The sequence below is a fragment of the Eptesicus fuscus genome, chromosome 18 (assembly GCF_027574615.1).
Source record: "Eptesicus fuscus isolate TK198812 chromosome 18, DD_ASM_mEF_20220401, whole genome shotgun sequence".
Classification (NCBI taxonomy): Eukaryota; Metazoa; Chordata; class Mammalia; order Chiroptera; family Vespertilionidae; genus Eptesicus; species Eptesicus fuscus.
The window spans coordinates 27,780,927-27,800,940 of NC_072490.1; the positions used below are offsets into that span (position 1 = coordinate 27,780,927).

At 46.4% G+C, this 20,014-nt stretch overlaps 1 protein-coding gene across 3 annotated transcripts in view; it reads right to left on the reverse strand.

Moving 5' to 3' along the window:
• Positions 1–13,612, reverse strand: part of RYK (receptor like tyrosine kinase) — a 91,584-nt gene extending 77,972 nt beyond the window's left edge. For all 3 annotated transcript variants that reach the window (XM_054729882.1, XM_054729881.1, XM_054729879.1), the window contains exon 1: positions 13,184–13,612. In XM_054729882.1, the coding sequence (XP_054585857.1) occupies positions 13,184–13,412 (229 nt within the window). In that variant the 5' untranslated portion in view covers positions 13,413–13,612. The remainder of the gene's footprint in view (positions 1–13,183) is intronic.
• Between the last annotated feature and the right edge of the window lie 6,402 nt (positions 13,613–20,014).

The window sequence follows — 20,014 nt, forward strand, 5'->3', positions numbered from 1 at the left end:
ATTTATATAAATACAAAAATATCCAGCACCCACCAGGAAAAACTCACAATGTGTCACATCCAGTCAAAAACTACCAGGCATGGGAGATAGATAGATAGATACACAGATCAATTGAAACCAACCTAGAACTGGCACAGATGTTAGAATGAGCAGACAAGGACATTTAAACAATTTGAAACAACTATTATAACTGTAACCCATCCAGATGATCAAAAGTTAAGTAGAGACATGGAAGATATAAAAAGACCCAAATCAAAGTTATGAGATGTTATGAGATGAAAAAATACACTGGATAGAATTAACAGCAGGTTATGCATTTCAGATGAAAAGATTAGAAATTATATTTCCCAGCTTTTAATTATTGGAAAAAAACACACAGAATCTCTCTTTAATACTTCACACCCTTTAACTGGAGTGTGTACCAAGAGTCTCCTGAGAGACTGCTATGTGCCAAGATAGGAGGTGGCCTTAGTGCAGTAGAGGAAAGACAATGTGATGGGTACAGTGACAGGGACTTGTTTGTAGGGAATTACGGAAGCCAAGATGGGGAGCACCTGACCCAGGGAGTCGGGTACAAGGGGCAGAGACTTGGGGAAATTAAGCAACTTCAAAGAAAATAAGCTATTAAAAACTAATTTATTTAAACTTCCATTCATAAGTATAAGTTCAGTCCAATTCCCCTTTTGAGACTTATCAGACAATGAGAAAAGATCAAGAGAATGATGGCCTCAGTGAGGTACAAGATAGTGAAAAAAAAAAAAAAAGGTAGGATTCATTCACTGATCTTTTACTGAGCATCTAATACATACTAAGTTTTAGGTGCTAGGGATATAGAGTAGAAATATAAATAAGGTCTCTACTCAAAGAAAATAAACTTTCCTATGGGAGGGATGGGGTATAGAAACAACAAAAGTATTAATTGCTTAAAATAAAACAGAGGTGAGAGAACAGAATGGCACAAACCTAGAAAGGCAAGGCTCTGAGAAAGTGGCATGTTCAATCAAGATCAAGAAGGCTCTAACCATGTAAAGATCTGGGAAAGTATGTGAGGCAGACCCCAGGGTAAGAAGGAGCATGGCACCAGGTAACTAAACACATGGCAGGGTTAGGAGAGGAAACCAGTGTCAGGCAAGAGTCTCAATATAAACATCCTTACTAATAAAAGCCTAAGTGGTCACCACGCCGTGATGCCCTCACGCCGTCACAAGATGGCTGTGCGCACAGCAGGCACGTGCAGGTGGGCAGGGCTGGGCTTGACACTGCATGTGCAGCACGGAGCCTGCCTGGGAGTCCTGCCTGGGAGTCCGGCGAGGCCTGCCTGGGGGTCCCCCAGCTCCGTGAGGCAAGGCTGCCTGGGGGTCCAGCAAGGCCTGCCTGGGGTCCCCGGCTCTGCACAGTGAGGCCTGCCTGGGAGTCCCGCCTCCACTCAGTGAGGCCTGCCTGGGGGTCCTGGGGGTCCCGCCTGTAGGCACAGAGGCGGGACCCCCGGCTCCGGCCTACCTCTTTGGAGCAATCCATCGAGGAGCCCTGGATGGGTGGGCGGGGCCTACCTCTTTGGGGTGATTGATTGTGGGGCTCTAGCACTGTGACAGGGCACAGGCCAGGCTGGAGGACCCCCCCCCCCCCCCGAGTGCATGAATTTCATGCACCAGGCCTCTAGTTCATTTATAAACCAGGAAGATCTGAACAGCCTAGATGTTTGATATGTACCAATTATTGTTTATTTCTTAGGTATAATGATAATTATTATAAATTTTTACAGAGTCTCTATCTTTTAGAGATACATAATAAAAAGTTTTACAAAATTGTATGTCTGGGTTTGCTTCAAAATAATTGAAGTGAAGAATGGGGAAGTGAGGGTAAGGGAGTGGATTGGGGAGTGGAGTGGTATAGACAAAACAAAATTGGCCATGAGTTATTGTTTGAGATTTTCCATAATGAATATGTTTTTTAAAAAGCAAAATTATTTAAAATATCAGGGGAGTATTTATAAATATAAATGCCCCCTACTCACAGGGTTTTTTTAGGGTAGAAAAACTATTCTGTATGATAATCTGGTGGATACATGGCACTGTACATTTGTCAAAACCCATAAAACATTAAGAACCTCAAAGAATGCAAATTTTTTTAAATTCTACAGGACAAGCATGTCAAACTCAAAGGCTAACACGGGCCAAATAAACAAGGTTTAATTAAGTTTATGTGGGCCGCAAAAAAACAAAAGCTTCAATTTTCATAGAAACATAGGTTTATTTCAATAGAGACATGCTGAATATAAAGGGCTGAAATAAATGAGTAATGGTTAACATAAAATAATAGAACATTTTAATAAAAATTAATATTGTTTCTTGAACTTAACTTACCAGACACTGAATAACTGCACATATTAATAAGCACAACACAAATAAACTTATTTTTCTTGTTCTCCGAAAGCAAAATATTTCCTGTTGTGCACACCAAGCAAGTCATACAAGACTAATGACATGGCAATTGGTGCTAAAATATTTGCTGCTAGTATGAGTGGAGAGAAACAGTGTGCCTGCGCAACAGGATTATTGTAATTAGTCATTATCGAACGTTGTAGTTCGTTATTAATAATTATGTATAACAGGATTTTATAAAAATTAAGTTACAAAATTTTTATTAAAACGTGTCTTACGTACCGTTATATCGGCTGGGCCGCAAAAATATTCCTTATGGGCCGCATGTGGCCTGACGGACGCAAGTTTGACATGCTTGCTGTAGGAGGTCAGTGAATCCAGGATGAAATACAGAATGTAACAGATGCCCCTTTCCAGAACCAGCTTTTGTGGGACTCAGATACACCCATAAGCTTTCAACAGGTGTCCCTGCAAGGCCCCCAAAGTCCAAGAATCCCATACACAGTGTACAAAACTTACGTTTTAGGTGCTTATCATGTGGGGTACCCATGCCTTTGTCTAGCAAAAGGCCGTAAGGCTTTCACACAAAAAATGGTTGAGAACCACTGACATTACCCTTGCCAGCAACTTCCTAGCTAAACACTGAACTGCTTTTGCTTTTAAACCTAATGGTAATATCACACTGCAGTCATTTGGATTCCCTGCAAAGACACAGACATTACCATCTATACTAATAAAAGGCTAGGTGACACTCGCATAATCACAAGATGGCCACCCCCACGTCACAAGATGGCCACCATAAGATGGCCAGCAGGGGAGGGAAGTGATCAGGCCGGCAGGGTAGGGCAGTTGTGGGCCACCAGGCCTGCAGGAAAGGGCAGTTGGGGATGACCAGGCCGGCAGGGGAGGGCAGTTGGGGGCCATCAGGCTGGCAGGGGAGCAGTTAGGTGTCAATCAGGCTGGCAGAGGAGCAGTTAGGGGGCGATCAAGCTGGCAGGCAGAAGTGGTTAGGGACAATCAGGCAGGCAGGCAGGCAAGTGGTTAGGAACCAGCAGTCCCTGTGGGATCAGGCCTAAACTGGCAGTCAGACAGATTGCGGTCCCAGATTGGAGAGGGTGCAGGCTGGGCTGAGGGACACCCCCCCCCCCCGCCCGCCAGTGCATGAATTTTGTGCACCGGGCCTCTAGTAAGCAAATAATAAATACCACCAGTGAATTTCACAACTCTGGAAATTGTAACAGGCACCAAAAAAAAAAAAAAGGGTGGAAAATTATGTGTAAGCTTTCTTTAATCTAAAGAATTAAAAATAAACTGTCAATTAACTGATGACTCTCCATTGACTGTAAAATGGTTCCAATTTCAGAGATGTTCAAATGTAGAAAAACTACACATTTTACAATCAATGAAACATGGCATTCAAAAGGTTCATTAGCTGTGGCCCATCTCGGATCTCCTAAACAAACTGCATTTTGTTTACATCCCTCGGATGATTCTGGCCAGATAAAAGACTAAACTGCTAACCTTCAGAGGCAGCACAACAGAGAAAGCACGTACTCTGGAGTCACGGAGCCCCAGACATCTCTGTGACCTCCAGAAAATTCTGTAACTCCCCAGAGCCTCAGCTTTATCTGACAAAAATGTCAATGCCACCTAACTCCTACAGTTGACAAAAGAGAACACACGTGAAGTACTTGTCACCCAGCAAGAGGTGCACTAAAACAGACATATTTATACAAGAACATATTTATTTATGAACGAGACATAACTTATTTTTCTTATGAATGGGACCTATGAAATTACTTTTCAGAAATATTCTACAATTCACACTGTCCCTCGCTAGGCACAGTAAAAAGAATCCTTCGATAAGTATGTATTATGTAACTCAGCAATACGCATGCATTATTTTTTGGCACATTTAAAGAGGCCCTTCATAAATGAAAGCTGTTTAAAAACATTCTAATTAGAAATATTATTATTGATGTACATCAATAAGAATAACACCAAAAAAAACATACTTTTAAGTGTAATATAATTTCAGAGTTAGTTAATGGCTCTGTTTCATGTCCAAGTTTTTGTGTGCTATAGTTTTTAGTTTTTGTAGAGCTGGAGAGTTTTTTCAGAACACTGGCATAACTGCATTAAAACCCCAAAAGTAATGCTGTGGAACTCCTCAGTTCATGGTGCTCAAAGAATATCTCCATGTTTTCATTTGTTTCTAAAGTGACTCTTAAAATCTGAAAAGTATTTTAGGCAGCACCTTCAGAACTGACTAGTCAACTCAGGATGTGACTCATAGGGGACAGGTTTAGCTATAATTGGATAGAGTTCTCCCACATGTGTAGCACGAAGAAGGAAAAAATAACTCAAAACCCACAATTGCACAATGTCTCACTCAGCCTTGCTCTCCCAATGAAGAACACATGGATTCAAACTGATGCTGCGCCAATGCCACCAACCCCACCCAGAAGGCCCAGGGTGAAGAGGTTGCAGTAGGGTGCTAACCCACCTCCACCAGCACCCCACCTCCTGGGGGTGTCAGCAGTGGTAGGTTATGCCAGACTCAACAGCAGAGAGGACACCCTCATGCCCTCCCACACCAAGCACTTGGCCTGAGGTTGAAGAGGAAAGAAGAGGCTGGGAGAAGAGGAACACATGGCTCATCTCTTTTTTCTTTCCCTCAGCCACTTCCCAAAAAGAGAGAGTCCTTCCATTCAGCTGCCCAAATCTGAAACCCTGGATTCCTCTATGACTTTTCTTTAACCCTCCTGTCTCCACTAAGTCTCCTACAAACTCCCTGTAAATTCCTCACAAATCCGTCCCACCCCTTCAACTGCCCTAGTTGATCCCCTTATCACAAGGCTGGCTTTGTCCCCGTTCCCAGATCCAGTTTTTCGGTCTACAAACCACCATTCTCACTGGGGCCAAAGCTATCTTTTCTATAACTCAGTCCTGATTGTGCACACTCCTTTCCTAAGTTCTTCAACAGCTCCTCATTACCTATCAGATAAATTCCCAATCCAATCTCAACCTACCTCTCAGCTTTATATTCTACCACTCTCTGACTTTGCCAATTTTTTTTCATCTTAACCACATTAGGGGCTTTCTACTCCTTGATTTCACACACCTCTGATTCCACAGGACTATGGCTTTGGTCATACTCTTTTCTCTGCCTAGCATGACCTGTTTCTCTTTTCTGCCCATCTAACTCATCCTTCAAGACGACACTCAAATGTCTCCTTTCCTGGAACACCTTTCCTGAAACTCTCTAAGCTTCTCCCCCCCTCCCTCCTTCTATAGTCAAAAGTCATCTACAATAACTTACTTATATCAACCAGCAGTATAACTCTTATCTCAGTGTTATAGTTGTAGATATAAGTCTTCCCTACAAAATTCTAAGTTCCTCAAGAAAAGTTTAATAATTTCGAATCACCATTTTCTACCACAATATGGGCTTCAAAATTCTTCACTGGACTGATTTGGAGAGCAACGACCTCAACTAGCATTGACCTGATTTTAAATAAGATACGAACAATGAATGCTTAACTCTTCCAGGGGAAGCAAGTTGTCCCAAGCGAAATTCTAATTGGTGGGAGGCAGAGTCTATTCTTAGGAGTCCCTCTGACCACTACAGATTCCCTATCACCACCAATACTGCTGTCATGACCAGTTTACACCATACCCCCCCCTCACCAGCATGTTATTCCTAAACCCCAGCACTGACCCAGCCACATGCCACTTGCACAAGCTCTGGACCTCAGGAAACTCACTTAGAGACCCCGGGAGGATGCAGATAAGGACCCAGACTACGGCAAGCACACATGGCAGCAGGCTTGCAGATTGTACTCTCCGAGTATTTTGGTTACTAGCTCCTCTAGAGTTGACAAAGCGACAGTAGGGATTCAGGACGCAGGCAGGACTTAGTCAAGGCCTGACACTCTCCTGGCTACCCCAAGGGCCCAGAATCAGAGTCCTCCGCAGTAAAAGGAGGAAATGGATGCCTAGAATGCAGAGTGTTAAGAAGAGTAACTGAGAGCAATGGAGCAGGGCCCAGGGGCACATCTGATGAAAAGCTCCTGAGGCTTTGGAGTCTCTGGACCAATGGACTTCCATAGGACTGCATGGCCACTACCAAGGAACTGGGCTGGTCTGGTCAAGGGCACAGCCTCCTCCGAGCTGTTTCCTCGTCTGTAAAGCGGAAATAACAGTACACACCTAACACGGTGACTGTCTTAGGACCTGACAGACGAAAGATTCCACTGGTCAGCAGCTTTCTGAAGAAGGCGTCCTCAAACTACGGCCTGCGGGCCACATGCGGGTGTTTTTGCCGTTTTGTTTTTTTACTTCAAAATAAGATATGTGCAGTGTGCATAGGAATTTGTTCATAGTTTTTTTTTTTAAACTATAGTCCGGCCCTCCAACGGTCTGAGGGACAGTGAAACTGGCCCCCTGTTTAAAAAGTGTAAGGACCCCTGTTCTAAAATGTTAGCTACTTCAGCCACCACTACTAGTTTTAATAGTGTTATTACCAAAAAACTGCTACACGGCACCAGTTAGTTCTTCAATAGTCAAAGCCAACCCTAAGTGCCAGTTACACATTAGGGAATGGCCACTAGCCTTTATCCCCATTTCCTCCCAAAACTCCCCTAAAATGATAGCAATGAAATCATAAAGGCATTAAACCACAAAGACAAACAGAAGGAAAAGGAGACAACAGCACATCATACATTTCAACAACGTTTGTAAGAAGTTAAGCAGTTGAAGGAATGGTCACTGTCCCTCAGGACTCCTGAGGGGCTCAGCAATGGAGCCACCAAAGGCCTGACAAAGGGGGGGGGGCTTCTGAAGGAAGTATTCAAAGCAGTTGGGCCCCCAGGTCCAGCAGGAGACCTAAAGTTGTTTCTGAAAAACTGAGCCATGTTGGCAGGATCACATGTAAACAGAAGTCAAAATCTAACCCACACCCAGGCTGCTGGTGTATCGCCAAACATACCAGAGGCAGGAAATTGGAGGTGTCTTCTCTGTAGACACTAGTCCCAAAGAAGACGTGAAAGTGCTGATATGTGGGGTAGATTCCACCTGCACCCCAAGAGTAGTCAAATTAGACCACTAGAGCTCATGCACACACACACATGCTTTCTCTTACCTATTCAACTTTTCAGCATCTCGCTCTTAGTAACAGACAGCCAAGGGTCACCAGACATTTATGATATAAACAAACTTAAAAAGAACCCTGAAATTAACAGCACACTGGAGGAAGCAGAATATTAAAAACATATTAAATATATAGAAAAATTAAAAACAACATGCACACACACACCTCAAAGATAAGGGAAGATAATCCTATATAATAAAAGGGTAATATGCAAATCGACCGGCGGAATGACTGGTCACTATGACGCGCACTAACCACCAGGGGGCAGATGCTCAACGCAGGAGCTGCCCCCTGGTGCTCTGTGCGCTCCCATCAGCCAGAAGCCAGGCTCATGGCTGGTGAGTGCAGTGGAGATGGCAGGAGCCTCTCCCGCCTCCAGGGCAGCACTAAGCTGTCAGTCAGACATCCCCCGAGGACTCCTGGACTGCGAAAGGGCGCAGGCCGGGCTGAGGACCACACCTTCCCCCCCGCCCCCCCCCCGCCAAGTGCACGAATGTCATGCACTGGGCCTCTAGTACATTTATAAAATAAGAATAAAATGGAAATGGACACAGAGAACAAAAAGAGCTTATAAAATTTAAAAACATCATCATTAAAATTTTATTTTATTTTGTTAATTCTCACCTAAGGATATTTTTTCATTGATTTCTAGAGAGAGTGGAAGGGAAGAGGAGAGACAGAGAGAGAGAGAATATCAATGTGAGAGAGACATATCGATTGGTTGCCTCCTGCACATGCCCTGGCCAGGGCTGGGGATAGAGACTATAACCAAGGGCTGTGCCCTTGACCAGAATCTAACCCAGGACCCTTCTATCCGCAGGTCAATGCTTTATCCACTGAGCCAAACCAACTAGGGCCATCATTAAATTTTTACAAATAAAAACTTGGGAAACAAAATTAAGAAGTTCTCCCCTTTTACCACCTCTAATATAAAAATATAAATAAGAGGCAACGTAAGTTAAGAAAACCTGAACATCAATTCCAGAAGATTCGATAACCAAACCAACAGACATCTCAGAAAGAAAGAACAAAAAGTAGAGGGTAGGAAATTATCAAAGAAGTAATCAACGTTTTTGAAAACTGAGGGATATGAGCCTCTAGACTGAAAGGGCCCAGACAGACAGACAGACAGACAGAAAGGACCCACACAGAAGCTTATAAATTTCAGAGCACCCGAGAAAAAGATTTAAAGACATAAAGAAAAAGAAAAGGAATCTATTGCTTTGGATTTCCATCAGAAAATCTCTTAAGGCAAAAAAACAGTGTGAAAATGCCACCAAAATTGTGAGGGGGGCATTATTTTCAACCTAATACACTAAATTCAGCCAAGTAACCTATAAAGCGTGAAGACAGACAGACACCTTCAGACATGCAAGGCCTCAAATGATTTACCTCCCATGCACCCCTTCTAAAGCGGGTGCACTTTAACAAAACAAAGCAAACCAAGAGAAAGGAAGACAGGAGATCTAGGAAACAGGCTCTAAGAGAGGAAAGGAACAGAAGCCACAGGAAAAACAATCCTACTGTCCAGATTGGAGTAAGAGGATGGGAGGCTCTGGAGGGACAAGTCTGTGAGGGGAAACGAAGTGGAACTGATAAATGATCTGATGTGCTACCTGGGGGGAAATCAAAAGGCATTTAATGTATTTCTTGGAATATTTGAAGGAATGTAGCCATAGGTACATATAAAAAAATAATCAAAAAACTTAAAAGGCAATTAATTGCCCTAGCCAGTTTGGCTCAGTGAATCGAGTGTTGGCCTGAAGACTGAAGGGTCCCAGATTCAATTCTGGGTCAAGGGCACACACCCTAGTTGCAGGCTCGATCCCCGTTAGGGGGCATGCAGGAGGCAGCCGATCCATGATTCTCTCTCATCACTGATGTTTCTATCGCTCTCTCCCTCTCTGAAATGAATAAAAAATATTTTTAAATTAAAAGGCAATTAATTACTTGCTCCAGGAAAGACCAAAATATATATAGGGGAAAAAATATAATCATGGGTCACTACTTAACTCATAAATGAGCAATAAATATATACACAATAATGTAAATACTGACTGCTAACCATCATTTTACCAAAAATCCTATATAATAAAGAGGTAATATGCAAATTAACCCTCACATCCTCACAAGATGGCTGCCTACGACCAGGCCAGCAGGGGGGTTAGTGAGGGACGACCAAACGACTGAACAGCAGGCTGCATGGGGCAACCAGGCTGGCTGGGGGGACCGTGAGGGGCAACCAGACCAGCAGGTGGGGCAGTTGGGGGCAACCAGGTTGGCGGGGGGGGGGGGGAACGCGAGAGTGTGGTTGGGGGCGACCAGGCCAGGGGGGGGGGGGCAGTTAGGGCGACCAGGCTGGCAGGGAGGGGGCAGTTTGGGGCAACCAGGCCAGCATGCAGAGGCAGCGAGGGGCAGTTGGGGGCAATCAGGCCAGCATGCAGAGGCAGTGAGGGGCAATCAGGTCAGCGGCGGGGCGGAGGGGGGAGGTCAGTTAGGGGTGACCAGGCAGGCAGACAGGTGAGCAATTAGGAGCCAACAGTCCAGGATTGTGAGAGGGGTCCCGGATTGGAGAGGGTGCAGGCTGGGCTGAGGGGACCCCACCCCCCTGTGCATGAATTTCATGCACTGGGCCTCTAGTTGTTATATAACTATATTGGGGGAATTGGGGAAGAGAAGAGGGCAAGTACTCAGTTATGATACTGGCAAGTCAAATGCTTATTATACACTGATTTAGAAATATGAAAGTAAAAAACAGGGGGCAGGGAATAAGCAGAACTAGTTTAAGAGTAGTAGCCCTGTGCACGAATCCGTGCGCCAGTAGCTCTCTGCGGGGCCTGGCCGCTCTGCGCCCACTGCCCAGAGGCTCTCCACGGCCCAGAGGCCCATCCGCAGCCGGGCGCGGAACGCTTGCCTCATCACCGGGGTGACAACACAAGTGTTCCACGCCCCAGCCTGGCCAGAGGGCCATCTGTTGCCGGGGTGGAACGCTTGCCTCATCGCCGCAGCGACGAAGCAAGCATTCCGCCAGGCCGTTCACGCTGCCCACTCTCAGCGGTCGTCCCTCGCCCCCGGGACTGGGGGGACTCAGGTGGGGCTGAGAGGACTGGGCGCCGCCATCTTGTGGCTATGAGCACCTCCATATTTGTGACGGAGTGACGGTTAATTTGCATATTACCCTTTTATTAGATAGGATAGCAGCTTCCACTGGAGTACAGCCTGGGGGATTAAAATGCCAAAGGTAGGAAGGAGTCTGCTGTTCTTCACTTTGAACTTTTTAGCGCTATTTGATTATTTTATAAATTATGTGCATGTAGTAACTGACTAAAACAACAACTTAGTCTCATATCCAGGCAATCAGTTCAACTTATAGCACTGTCACTATCAACTTCATTTATAAGTTTCCTACTCGGAATTCCAAACTCATTGTCTTAGAAATATTATAAAATGATGGTTAGCTTCCCAAGTCAGCTTTCTGAAGGCATTTAACCCATAGGGATACAAAAATATGGTACAAAGTATTATTTCAAGTAGTTGTAAATACCATAAGATTTTCCGTGGGAAACTGCATTCTAAGAACTCAGGATGCCTGGTATACACCCCAGTCCTACCCACTTGCTCTTCTGCACCCAGGTGCATCCAAGGAATACTTTAAAGGTAGAATGTATAAGGGACATGGGAAGGGGACTGGAAGGATAGGACCTGGATCTGGCAGGGTGTATAGTCAAGAGACCCACTGTAACAGGTCAACTCTGTTTGCATTAGAGAAAATACTGCTGGAGATCCCTCTGGCCCAAAGGTGGACGAGGTTCATCATCAAGGCAAACCCTCTTTGCTCCCAACAGCCCATTCTGCTCATCAATTGGGTAACAAATACATCATTTCAAGTATTCATTAGCAATCATTATTTTTCCACCATGCCATAATCAAGCTGCTATAGAATAAACAATATCTTCTTCATTCAATAAAACTTTGCAGCTTATATCAACAGTATATTTGATTTTTTTAAAAGATAATAAATTTTGTGATCTTGAGCAAGTTACTTAAAGACTTACTTTACTCATCTCTAAAATGGGAATAGTAATACCTATCTCACTGGGTCACAAGAAAAGTCGAGGAAATGATGTATATAAAACAAGTAAGGGCAGGTATATGGCACAGGCACTCAATCAATGTCAGCCTCTGGTTGTCCCATCCTCTACCCCCACCCAGACTGGTTTCTGACATGTAAACAAAGCACAAATAATATACATGCTTTTAACAACAACAACAACAAAAAACAACAACTTTACAACACCATGCATAATACATTAAAAATTTTTTTAAATTAATTATATGAGCAGATCTATAAGTATTCATACTTTTTCCTAAACCTTAGTTTTATGTTCCAAGTACTAACCCAATTTGCAGTTTTAATTCAGCTAAACTAAGTTCAGTTGATTCAGCTAGACTAGAAAGAGGATTAAGAATGCAAGACATTATAAAAACACAGCATTCTTCTTTGGTTAAAGACTGCAAACCCTTATATGTAACAATATCTAAACAGTCTGCTAAAAGCAATTCCTTAAAAGACCTCAAGGTCTTACAACTTTAAAAAAAAAAATGAAACTGACCGATAATCGATCCCTCAGATGCACCACAAACCTGAGATGAAATAACACACAAAAGAAAGTTAAATGTCTAAGTATCTGCAACTATCAAAAACTTCCCATTTGGGGCCATTTCTATCAGACCTTCCTCGGAGGGGTCATTTCCAAAATCCACCAAGTCCCAACATGAGAACACCATTATTTTTTTTTTTAATTAATTCCCAAACGACAAAGCTAACTAATTAAGTAGAACAGAACCAACTGACCCAAAGCCAAGTTCTCCTTTCCCTACAAAGTATTCAAAGTAGGACAGTGGCCCAGGAATCAGGATCAGTCAAACTCCAGCACATCCCAGCTAAGAAGCTCAAAGGTGCAGGCTACCTGGAGACCCATTCACTATTTAAAAGTATGCCTCTCGGTCGCAAGATTTGGAGACTGCCATGAGCATGCAATGCCCCTATAACCTCTCTCTCGCATTTTTTTTTTTTTTAAAGCGTGATAACCAGAAAATATGAGCTCAGTAGTGTGGCCTCTACTGGGGCATCAAAACCACCCGCCAAGGGTTTACAGGGGTTCGTCTACATAAAACGTGGATTTCGGGATATCCCAAATCCAGGGCCCTAGAGTGACACGCATAGTAGAAAGGGTCAAAGAAACTTGGTGCGGCGGGGAAGACAAGCTGGAAGGGTGCTTGACTCTAGGGAATGGGGTGAAGGGCTGAAGAGGCTATGTGGAGGAGGGAATGGGGTGCCACCCGGGTATTTCGCGGCGGCCAAGGTATCCCCAGGTCCTTCAGTGGCGGAGCAGCCAGGGCGCAGGGGAGAAGCCAGAAGGCTGACCCGGGGCGCTGGGGCGAGGCAGGGACCACACCTCCCAGCCAGCACGGCAGGCAGAGGCCGGGCCCCGGAGGCGACCCCGGGTGCTGGGGCGGGATAGGGAGCACCAGGGGACCCGGCGGGGACCGGCCCACGGTCCACCGCGCGCGGACTGGGCCGCCGACGGCCGGAAGCAGCCCGGGCCGGGCCCGACCTGCCCGCCCCGGCGCAGGCGGCCCCACTCACCGATGAGCCGGCGCACCTCGTCCTCGCTCAGGTAGAGGCTCACGCTGGGCCCCGCGGCCGCGGGCAGCAGCGCCGGGGGCCGCGGGGCCGGGGCGGCGGCAGCGCCGGGCGCGGGCTGCAGCGGCAGCAGCGCAAGCAGGAGCAGCAGCGGCGGCGGCGGGACCCTCAGGCCGCGGGCCCCCAGGAGGCGGCCCCGGCACGGCGGCCCCGGCCGCGCCGTCCCGCGCATGGCCACCGCCGCCGCCGCCGGGAAAGAGCGCTGGCCGCCCGCCGCGCCGCCGCCGCCCACCCCCGGCCCCGAGCCCCTCACAGCCCCGAGCCGGGGGCGGCCGCCCAGCTCATCGCGCCGCCGGCCCGTGGCAGCCGGCCGCCGCTTCAGACCGCCGGAGCGCGCCGCCGCCGCCGCCTCCTCCTCGGCGGCATCGTCCACTGCGGGGGGCTGGCCGCGGGGGCGCGCCCGTGCGCGTCGCCGCCGCCCCGGGAGCGCGCGCGCAGGCATCGTCCGCTCCGTGCGGGGCCGGGCCGGGCGCGGAGCGCTTTGATTTTAAAGTGCCGTCGCCCGCGAAGGGCTCTCTGGTCACCCTCGAAAGGAGCCCGCCCCTGCCCCACGTTGTCACCAGCCTGATGTTTGCTTGTCTATTGTCTGCAACACCCTCACCGCGGCGGGGAGTGCGGCCAGGCCGGCCGGGGCCGCGCCTGCAGCCTAGGGGGCTCCCCAGGTCCAAGGAAATGCCTGGATGCGGCCGCTCTGGTTGCAAAAGAAAAAGTTACTTTTTTGTTTAGTGAGAAAATGGAGAAAAATATAAATCACCTTGTATCCCACCATCAGAGGTCCACGTTAACATTCCTGTGTTTGTTCTCATGCATATATACTCCATACATTTATTCTCCAAAAAGAGCTTAGGAAACTTCAGTCGCCTATTGTTAAATGTTACAAATTTTTATTTATTTTTATTTTTAAAAAATATATTTTATTGATTTTTTTTTTACAGAGAGGAAGGGAGAGGGATAGAGAGTTAGAAACATCGATGAGAGAGAAACATCAATCGGCTGCCTCCTGCACACTCCCTACTGGGGATGTGCCTGCAACCAAGGTACATGCCTTGACTGGAATCGAACCTGGGACTCTTGAGTCCGCAGGCCGATGCTCTAGCCACTGAGCCAAACCAGTTAGGGCCAAATTTTTATTTTTTATAGTTGTTCTGCGTCCCTATTACCAACCCGCATCTGGGGTTGTTAACCTGTGGTCCAGCCAGGCTTTGACAGCCCCTCTCCCAAGAATGTAACATTGTGTGCAAAAGTGTGTTTGTATCTCTGCGTGTGTCGGTGTACAACATCTATGTCTTTGTATGCTTGAGCACACACAGAGAAGTGTGGTATGTACATCTCAACGTGTGTTGTAGGGGGTCCCTGTACCCCAAGGAGGTTAAGAATCACGGATACATGGTCTTTTTCAGAGGCAGGCAGCGAAGCCACGGAGTATCTCCAGGCCTCCTGATGAATGCGAGCCACCCACCGACGCGGTCAAATTTGCTCCAGTGCTCCCTCTTTCCGTGAGGCCTCTAAGCGTCCCTGCCTGGCCCGGGTCACCTCGCCCCTTATGGGCAGGTCCCGGGCCTGACCCCCAAGCCTTCCTGTTGGCCGGAGCCTGGGGGAGCAGCTGCTCCTGGGCCAGGCAGCTTCCATGGGCAGTTGCTCCACCACAGTGCGGCCCTCGGAGGCGGCGGCTATTTTTATCCTCTGGGGAGGCTGCGGGAGGAGAGAGGCTGATCAGGCCGGAAGTCTTGGAACTTGATTTTCTTTTACTGTTTTGGAGGTTAGCTGGCCTCGACTTATTCAAGCTTCAGCCCCCCAGCGCAATACTGTACCCAACATCCTGCAGGAGGAGGCTGGGCAGAGCGTGGAGGGTTGAGGAAACTGTTCCCCCAGAGACTGATCAAAACCACACAGATCAGCAAAAAATACTTACGTTGGAAAAGGCACTGCCTATTAGGGGACCAGGGTTTTCTATCAAGAATAGCTTGGGGCCTGGGAGTGTGCTATGTGAACAGGGCTCCCCATTCAGACAGGAGGCCTTTTTTTTTTTTTTAAAGGGTGGCATATTCCCTGAGTTTTTTAATATGGCTCACAGTCCCCAAGTAAGGAAGTTCCTGTGGGCAAGGCAATCTCCTCTTATCAGGGACTCCTTGAGGCAGTCTGTGATATAAACAGAGCAGAGCAGTCAGTCCAGCCTGGCTGGGGTCTGGTACTTGTTAATGGGGTGACCTTGAGAAAATTAAACTCTGCAAGCCTTGGTTTTCTCATTCACGAAATCGGGGTGATGATGCCAGACTCACGGGGCTTTTACAAGATTTCATTGGAGAAGAGGTGAGTAAAACACCTAGGCAGACTCTGGACCAAGACTCAGTCACACCCATTGTTATTGCTATCATAATTAATCCCTTCCCTCTGATGGCCACTTTGTGGAAAGTTTCATCACCGGGAACCACCAGACCGTTCAAACCAGGGATCCTCAAGAAGGTCATTCGATAGAGCACCATATCTGGGCCAGAGCCAAGCTCAATACACTCGTGCCAGGCATCACGCTTGGCACGGGGACACAGAGGTGAGCAAGGTGCTTTCTCGAGGATGTGCCGTGATGGTGTGATTGTTGCACACTACCATCGGTGCTCTGAAGGGAAAATTAGTGGGTTCTCAAATTGTGGTTGCCAGACAAGCAGAATTCTCACCTGGAACCTGGTGGACATGCAAATTCCTAAGCCTCACCCCGGACTAACAGGAAGTAACTTTTGTTAGCAACACACAGAGAGCTGGCATATGCACTTTATTGTTTGTGCTAAGGAGTCCTTGTACCCCAAAGAGCGTCATGGGCCCTCCAGGTGATGCTGGCCACTCTGTCACGGGAAACTCAGCCACGCTGTCTCTCCTTTGGGCTGTTGCATTTGTCATCTCACTGGCCACCCCCTGCTTTCCCCTTACTCCTTCAGTCTGTTCTCAACACAGCAGCCAGAGCCATCCTGTCAAACATGAGCCAGATCGTGCTGCTCCCTGGCTCGTAGACTGCCAATGGCTCCCTAACTCCTCTAGGATAAAAGGCAAAGGCCTTACAAGATATCAAGGCATTTCATAAGTCACCAACTAGTTTTTTTTTAAAGATATCAAGGCAGTGCTCACACTCTACCTTTTTCCTCTTCCCTTCTGATCTCATCTCCTTCTATTCTCCTCCTACTCACTCAGCTCCAGCCACAATGGCTTCCTTGCTATATTTCCAACACACCAGACACAATCCTTTGCAGTGCTGTTCCCTGAACTTGGAATGCTCTTCCTCAGAGATCTACATGGCCTCACCTCTCACCTCTTCAAATCTATGCTGAAAGGTTAACTTCTAAATAAGATTAAAAGTGTGAACTTCCCAACACTGTAACTCCCCAGAGGAGGAACCGGTTCCATCTCTCCTGACTCTCCAGAGTAACTTGGTTTCACGCAAAGGTCTTCCCACAACCCCGAACCCATCCCTGGAGAAGGAGTCCCCTTTCCCTTCCCAGCCAAAGTGTGGGTGGCACCTTTTGACATTTCCCAATAAGCCTCAGCGTGAAAATGCTGGGAAACCCTGACCTCAGCCTCCTGAGGTTTCTTTGCCTGGAGGAAATGAAGGCCACACTCACCACCATACGCTATGCCCTGCCCCGGCTCTTGGTTTTGCTTTTCACTGTGGTTGACCTTATTCTGTTCCTCCTGGAGTCAAATTTCAGAAGGACTGGAAAATAGCATCACCAGGACTTGTTTCACTACTGCTTAAGAAAGGACAGCCTTGGGCTCGAGACGCAGCAGGGTGGGTGGGTGGGAGCACTTGGGAGGTGCGGGGTGGGGGAGGGGGTGGTGGTGAGAGAGGCATAGGGTGAGGCCTTTACTATAATAGAAATGACTGGGGTGTTCCATGCATGGAGTCTGGTGCCCCACTTAAAGTCCCAGCTCATGTCCACAAGGATAGACACCCAGCTCAGAAAGCCCTGGGAAAAAAAATCCCCAACCTGGACTGTGCTCACAGCTGGGGAAGGGATCTAAAAAGCGGTGGCTCTAAGTTCTCAAAATACCTCCTTCCTTTGCCAAAAGCAGTTGGGGATGCTATTCTGTGTACTAGAGGGCAGTTTACTTTTTACAACTTCCCCCTCCACAAGGAATATATTAACCTGTTGCGCTGTGAAGGAGTCAAGTGGCACAGAAGTGCATGGAGTGAAATATGAACAACCTCCTTGACACAAATCGCCCCGCCTCTCCCCAACCTCCCAGTTTGGTGTATGTTCTTTAGCCTTTTATCTAGACATTTACCTACATATAGATGCATTTAGACATGCCACTATACATGTGTATAGGGTTTTTTTTCAGTTTTATATTAATGGAATCAGACAAAAAGTAATGGTCTACATAATTTGCTTTTTTCACTGATCAAAATAAGTTGAGGACTTGAGGATACTTGCACAGCAGGGCACACAGAGGCACAGCAACCGTGCTCTTTTGGTTGGGATGGATCATGATGGACTGTGCATCCTTGCACATGCTTCTTTGTGCACATATGTAGATAATCAGGAGGGTAGGTTCTCAGAGGTGGAATTGCTGAGTCAAAGGGAGTTACCTTTTCATGTTGATAGATCCTGCTTAATTGCCCTTCCAAAGACTTTGCCAATATACACTACCACCAATGGCATAAATGAAGGAGACAAGGTAACACAGAACATCAGTGTTTTTCATTTTGCTTTGGACAGTCTGGGGAAAGAAAAATAACTTGTTGTTCAATCTGTATTTCCCTCACTAATGAGGTTGAGCATCTTCTCATATATATTTATTGCCCACTCAGTTTACTTTGTGCAGTATCTGTCCACATCTTTTGACAACTTTTCTAGTCGGTTGTTTGTGTCTTATCGATTTGTAGATAATTTCTTTTACTCTATCTCATCTCGTTTAACTTTGGTTATGATATCCTTTGCCCAATTTAAATTTTGGATTTTTATTTTAGACAAATCCTCCAATCTTTTCCTTTATGGCTTCTGGACTTTGTGTCTTGCTTAAGAAGGACTTCCCAATTAATAATGTTTTATATTTTTCTAATGCTTTTGTACTTTTCTCTTTTAAAAAAATGAGCTCCTCAGTCCATCTGGAATTTATATTTATGTATGGTATATGACATGATTTTATTTTTTCCATATGGGGAGGCATTTGTTTCACACACTATTTATTGTATTTATTGAATATCCTGCTCTTAGTGGTTGTAACCAACTGTATTAGTCGGGGTTCTCCAGAGAAACAGAAGCTACAGGAGATGGAAGTAGAGGTAGAGGTAAAACGATTTTAAGGAATGGGCTTATGTCATTGTGGGGGCTGGCACGTTTGAAATTTGTACAGCAGGCTGGTAGGCTGGAAATTCAGTTGATGTTGTAGCCTTGAGTCCAAAACCTGCAGGCTAGAAACTCAAGCAGAATTTCTATGTTCTGGAGGCCAAATCTCTTCTTCAGGGAACCTCAGTCTTTGCTCTCTAAAGCCTTCAACTGATTACATTGGGGTCCACCCACATTGTGGAAGGCAATCAGCTTTATTTCCAATCAACTGATTTAAATGTCGACCGCATCTATAAAGCACTTCCACAGCAGCATGTAGACTGGTGTTTGACCAAACAACTGGGCACAAGGTAACACATAAAGTGAGCTATTGCAGCCAGACTTCCTATTCTTTTCCTTTTCACTGTGTATGGTTGTTTATTGTTATTCATGGTTATTGATGTTGAGCAACCAGTGTTCATGACCTGTTGACTCCCGCGCTCAGCCACACAGCACTCCAGGCGTTAGTGCTACCGAACGTAGGGTGTCATTTTCACTCAAGTGTCCGAATCACTGCATGGTTTTCCCAGCCCCACACAGGAAGCTCCCCTGGGAGTAGGATTTCACTGAATTTCCCTTCCCAGGCTTCCCTGTTTCACTGAAACTACCCCTAGCTTTTTCCTTTCTTTTACTACAAATATAATCATAACAAATAAACAATATATTTGTGACAGATGCATTCTTGGAAAACATCTTCTTGTTTCAGTGGTGCCTGTTAGGAGTTCCTGCTGTGAATTCATCCGCCAAAGAAAGAGAAGGCATTGTTTCCTCCCTGTTCAAGAGGAACTTTAGCTTATGGTACCCTTAAATGCTTAAGGTCAGCCTGGCTCTCCTCACCCCAAGGAGAGAGTTACCAGATCTGTGCTCTCAGGAGCTCGGTTAAAGAAGCTAAATTGGATGGATTGGAAGTGGGGCTGGGGGCTAGGTTAGGGTTTCCAGGGAAGGAGGGATGCATATCGCTGCCAAGAAAACTTCATGGAGGCTGCGAAGGGGAAGTATGTCAGGTTCTGTGAGGAGGCTAAGTGCCTGCATTTCCTCAAAGTGCTTTTCTGTAAGGGAAGCCAGAGTCCCCAAACTCTATTCCACAATACACCAGCTTGGTAAGAGGTTAAGAGTTTATCCAGTTTATTTGGGAAACGTGGCACAGCAATGCCTGGTTTGGGAAAATCAAATGCACATGGACGTATTGAAGATCACGAGAAGTCCTGTTAAACTTTTCTTAACTCAGTAATTTCCAGGACACGTTTCTCATGGCACACTTATTGGCATCAACAGTTCTATAGACCAAGTTTGGAACACTGGTGCAGTGGAAGGAGCATGGGGCTTGGAGCGAAGGGAACGTTGTCCTAGTCTACTGAGCCCCTTGACAGGGCCCCTGTGCTTCTTTGGAGTAACTCATCTAGTTTGCAAAACAGGGTGGATAGACTTGATATTTTTATTTAGACTTGACCACAATTAG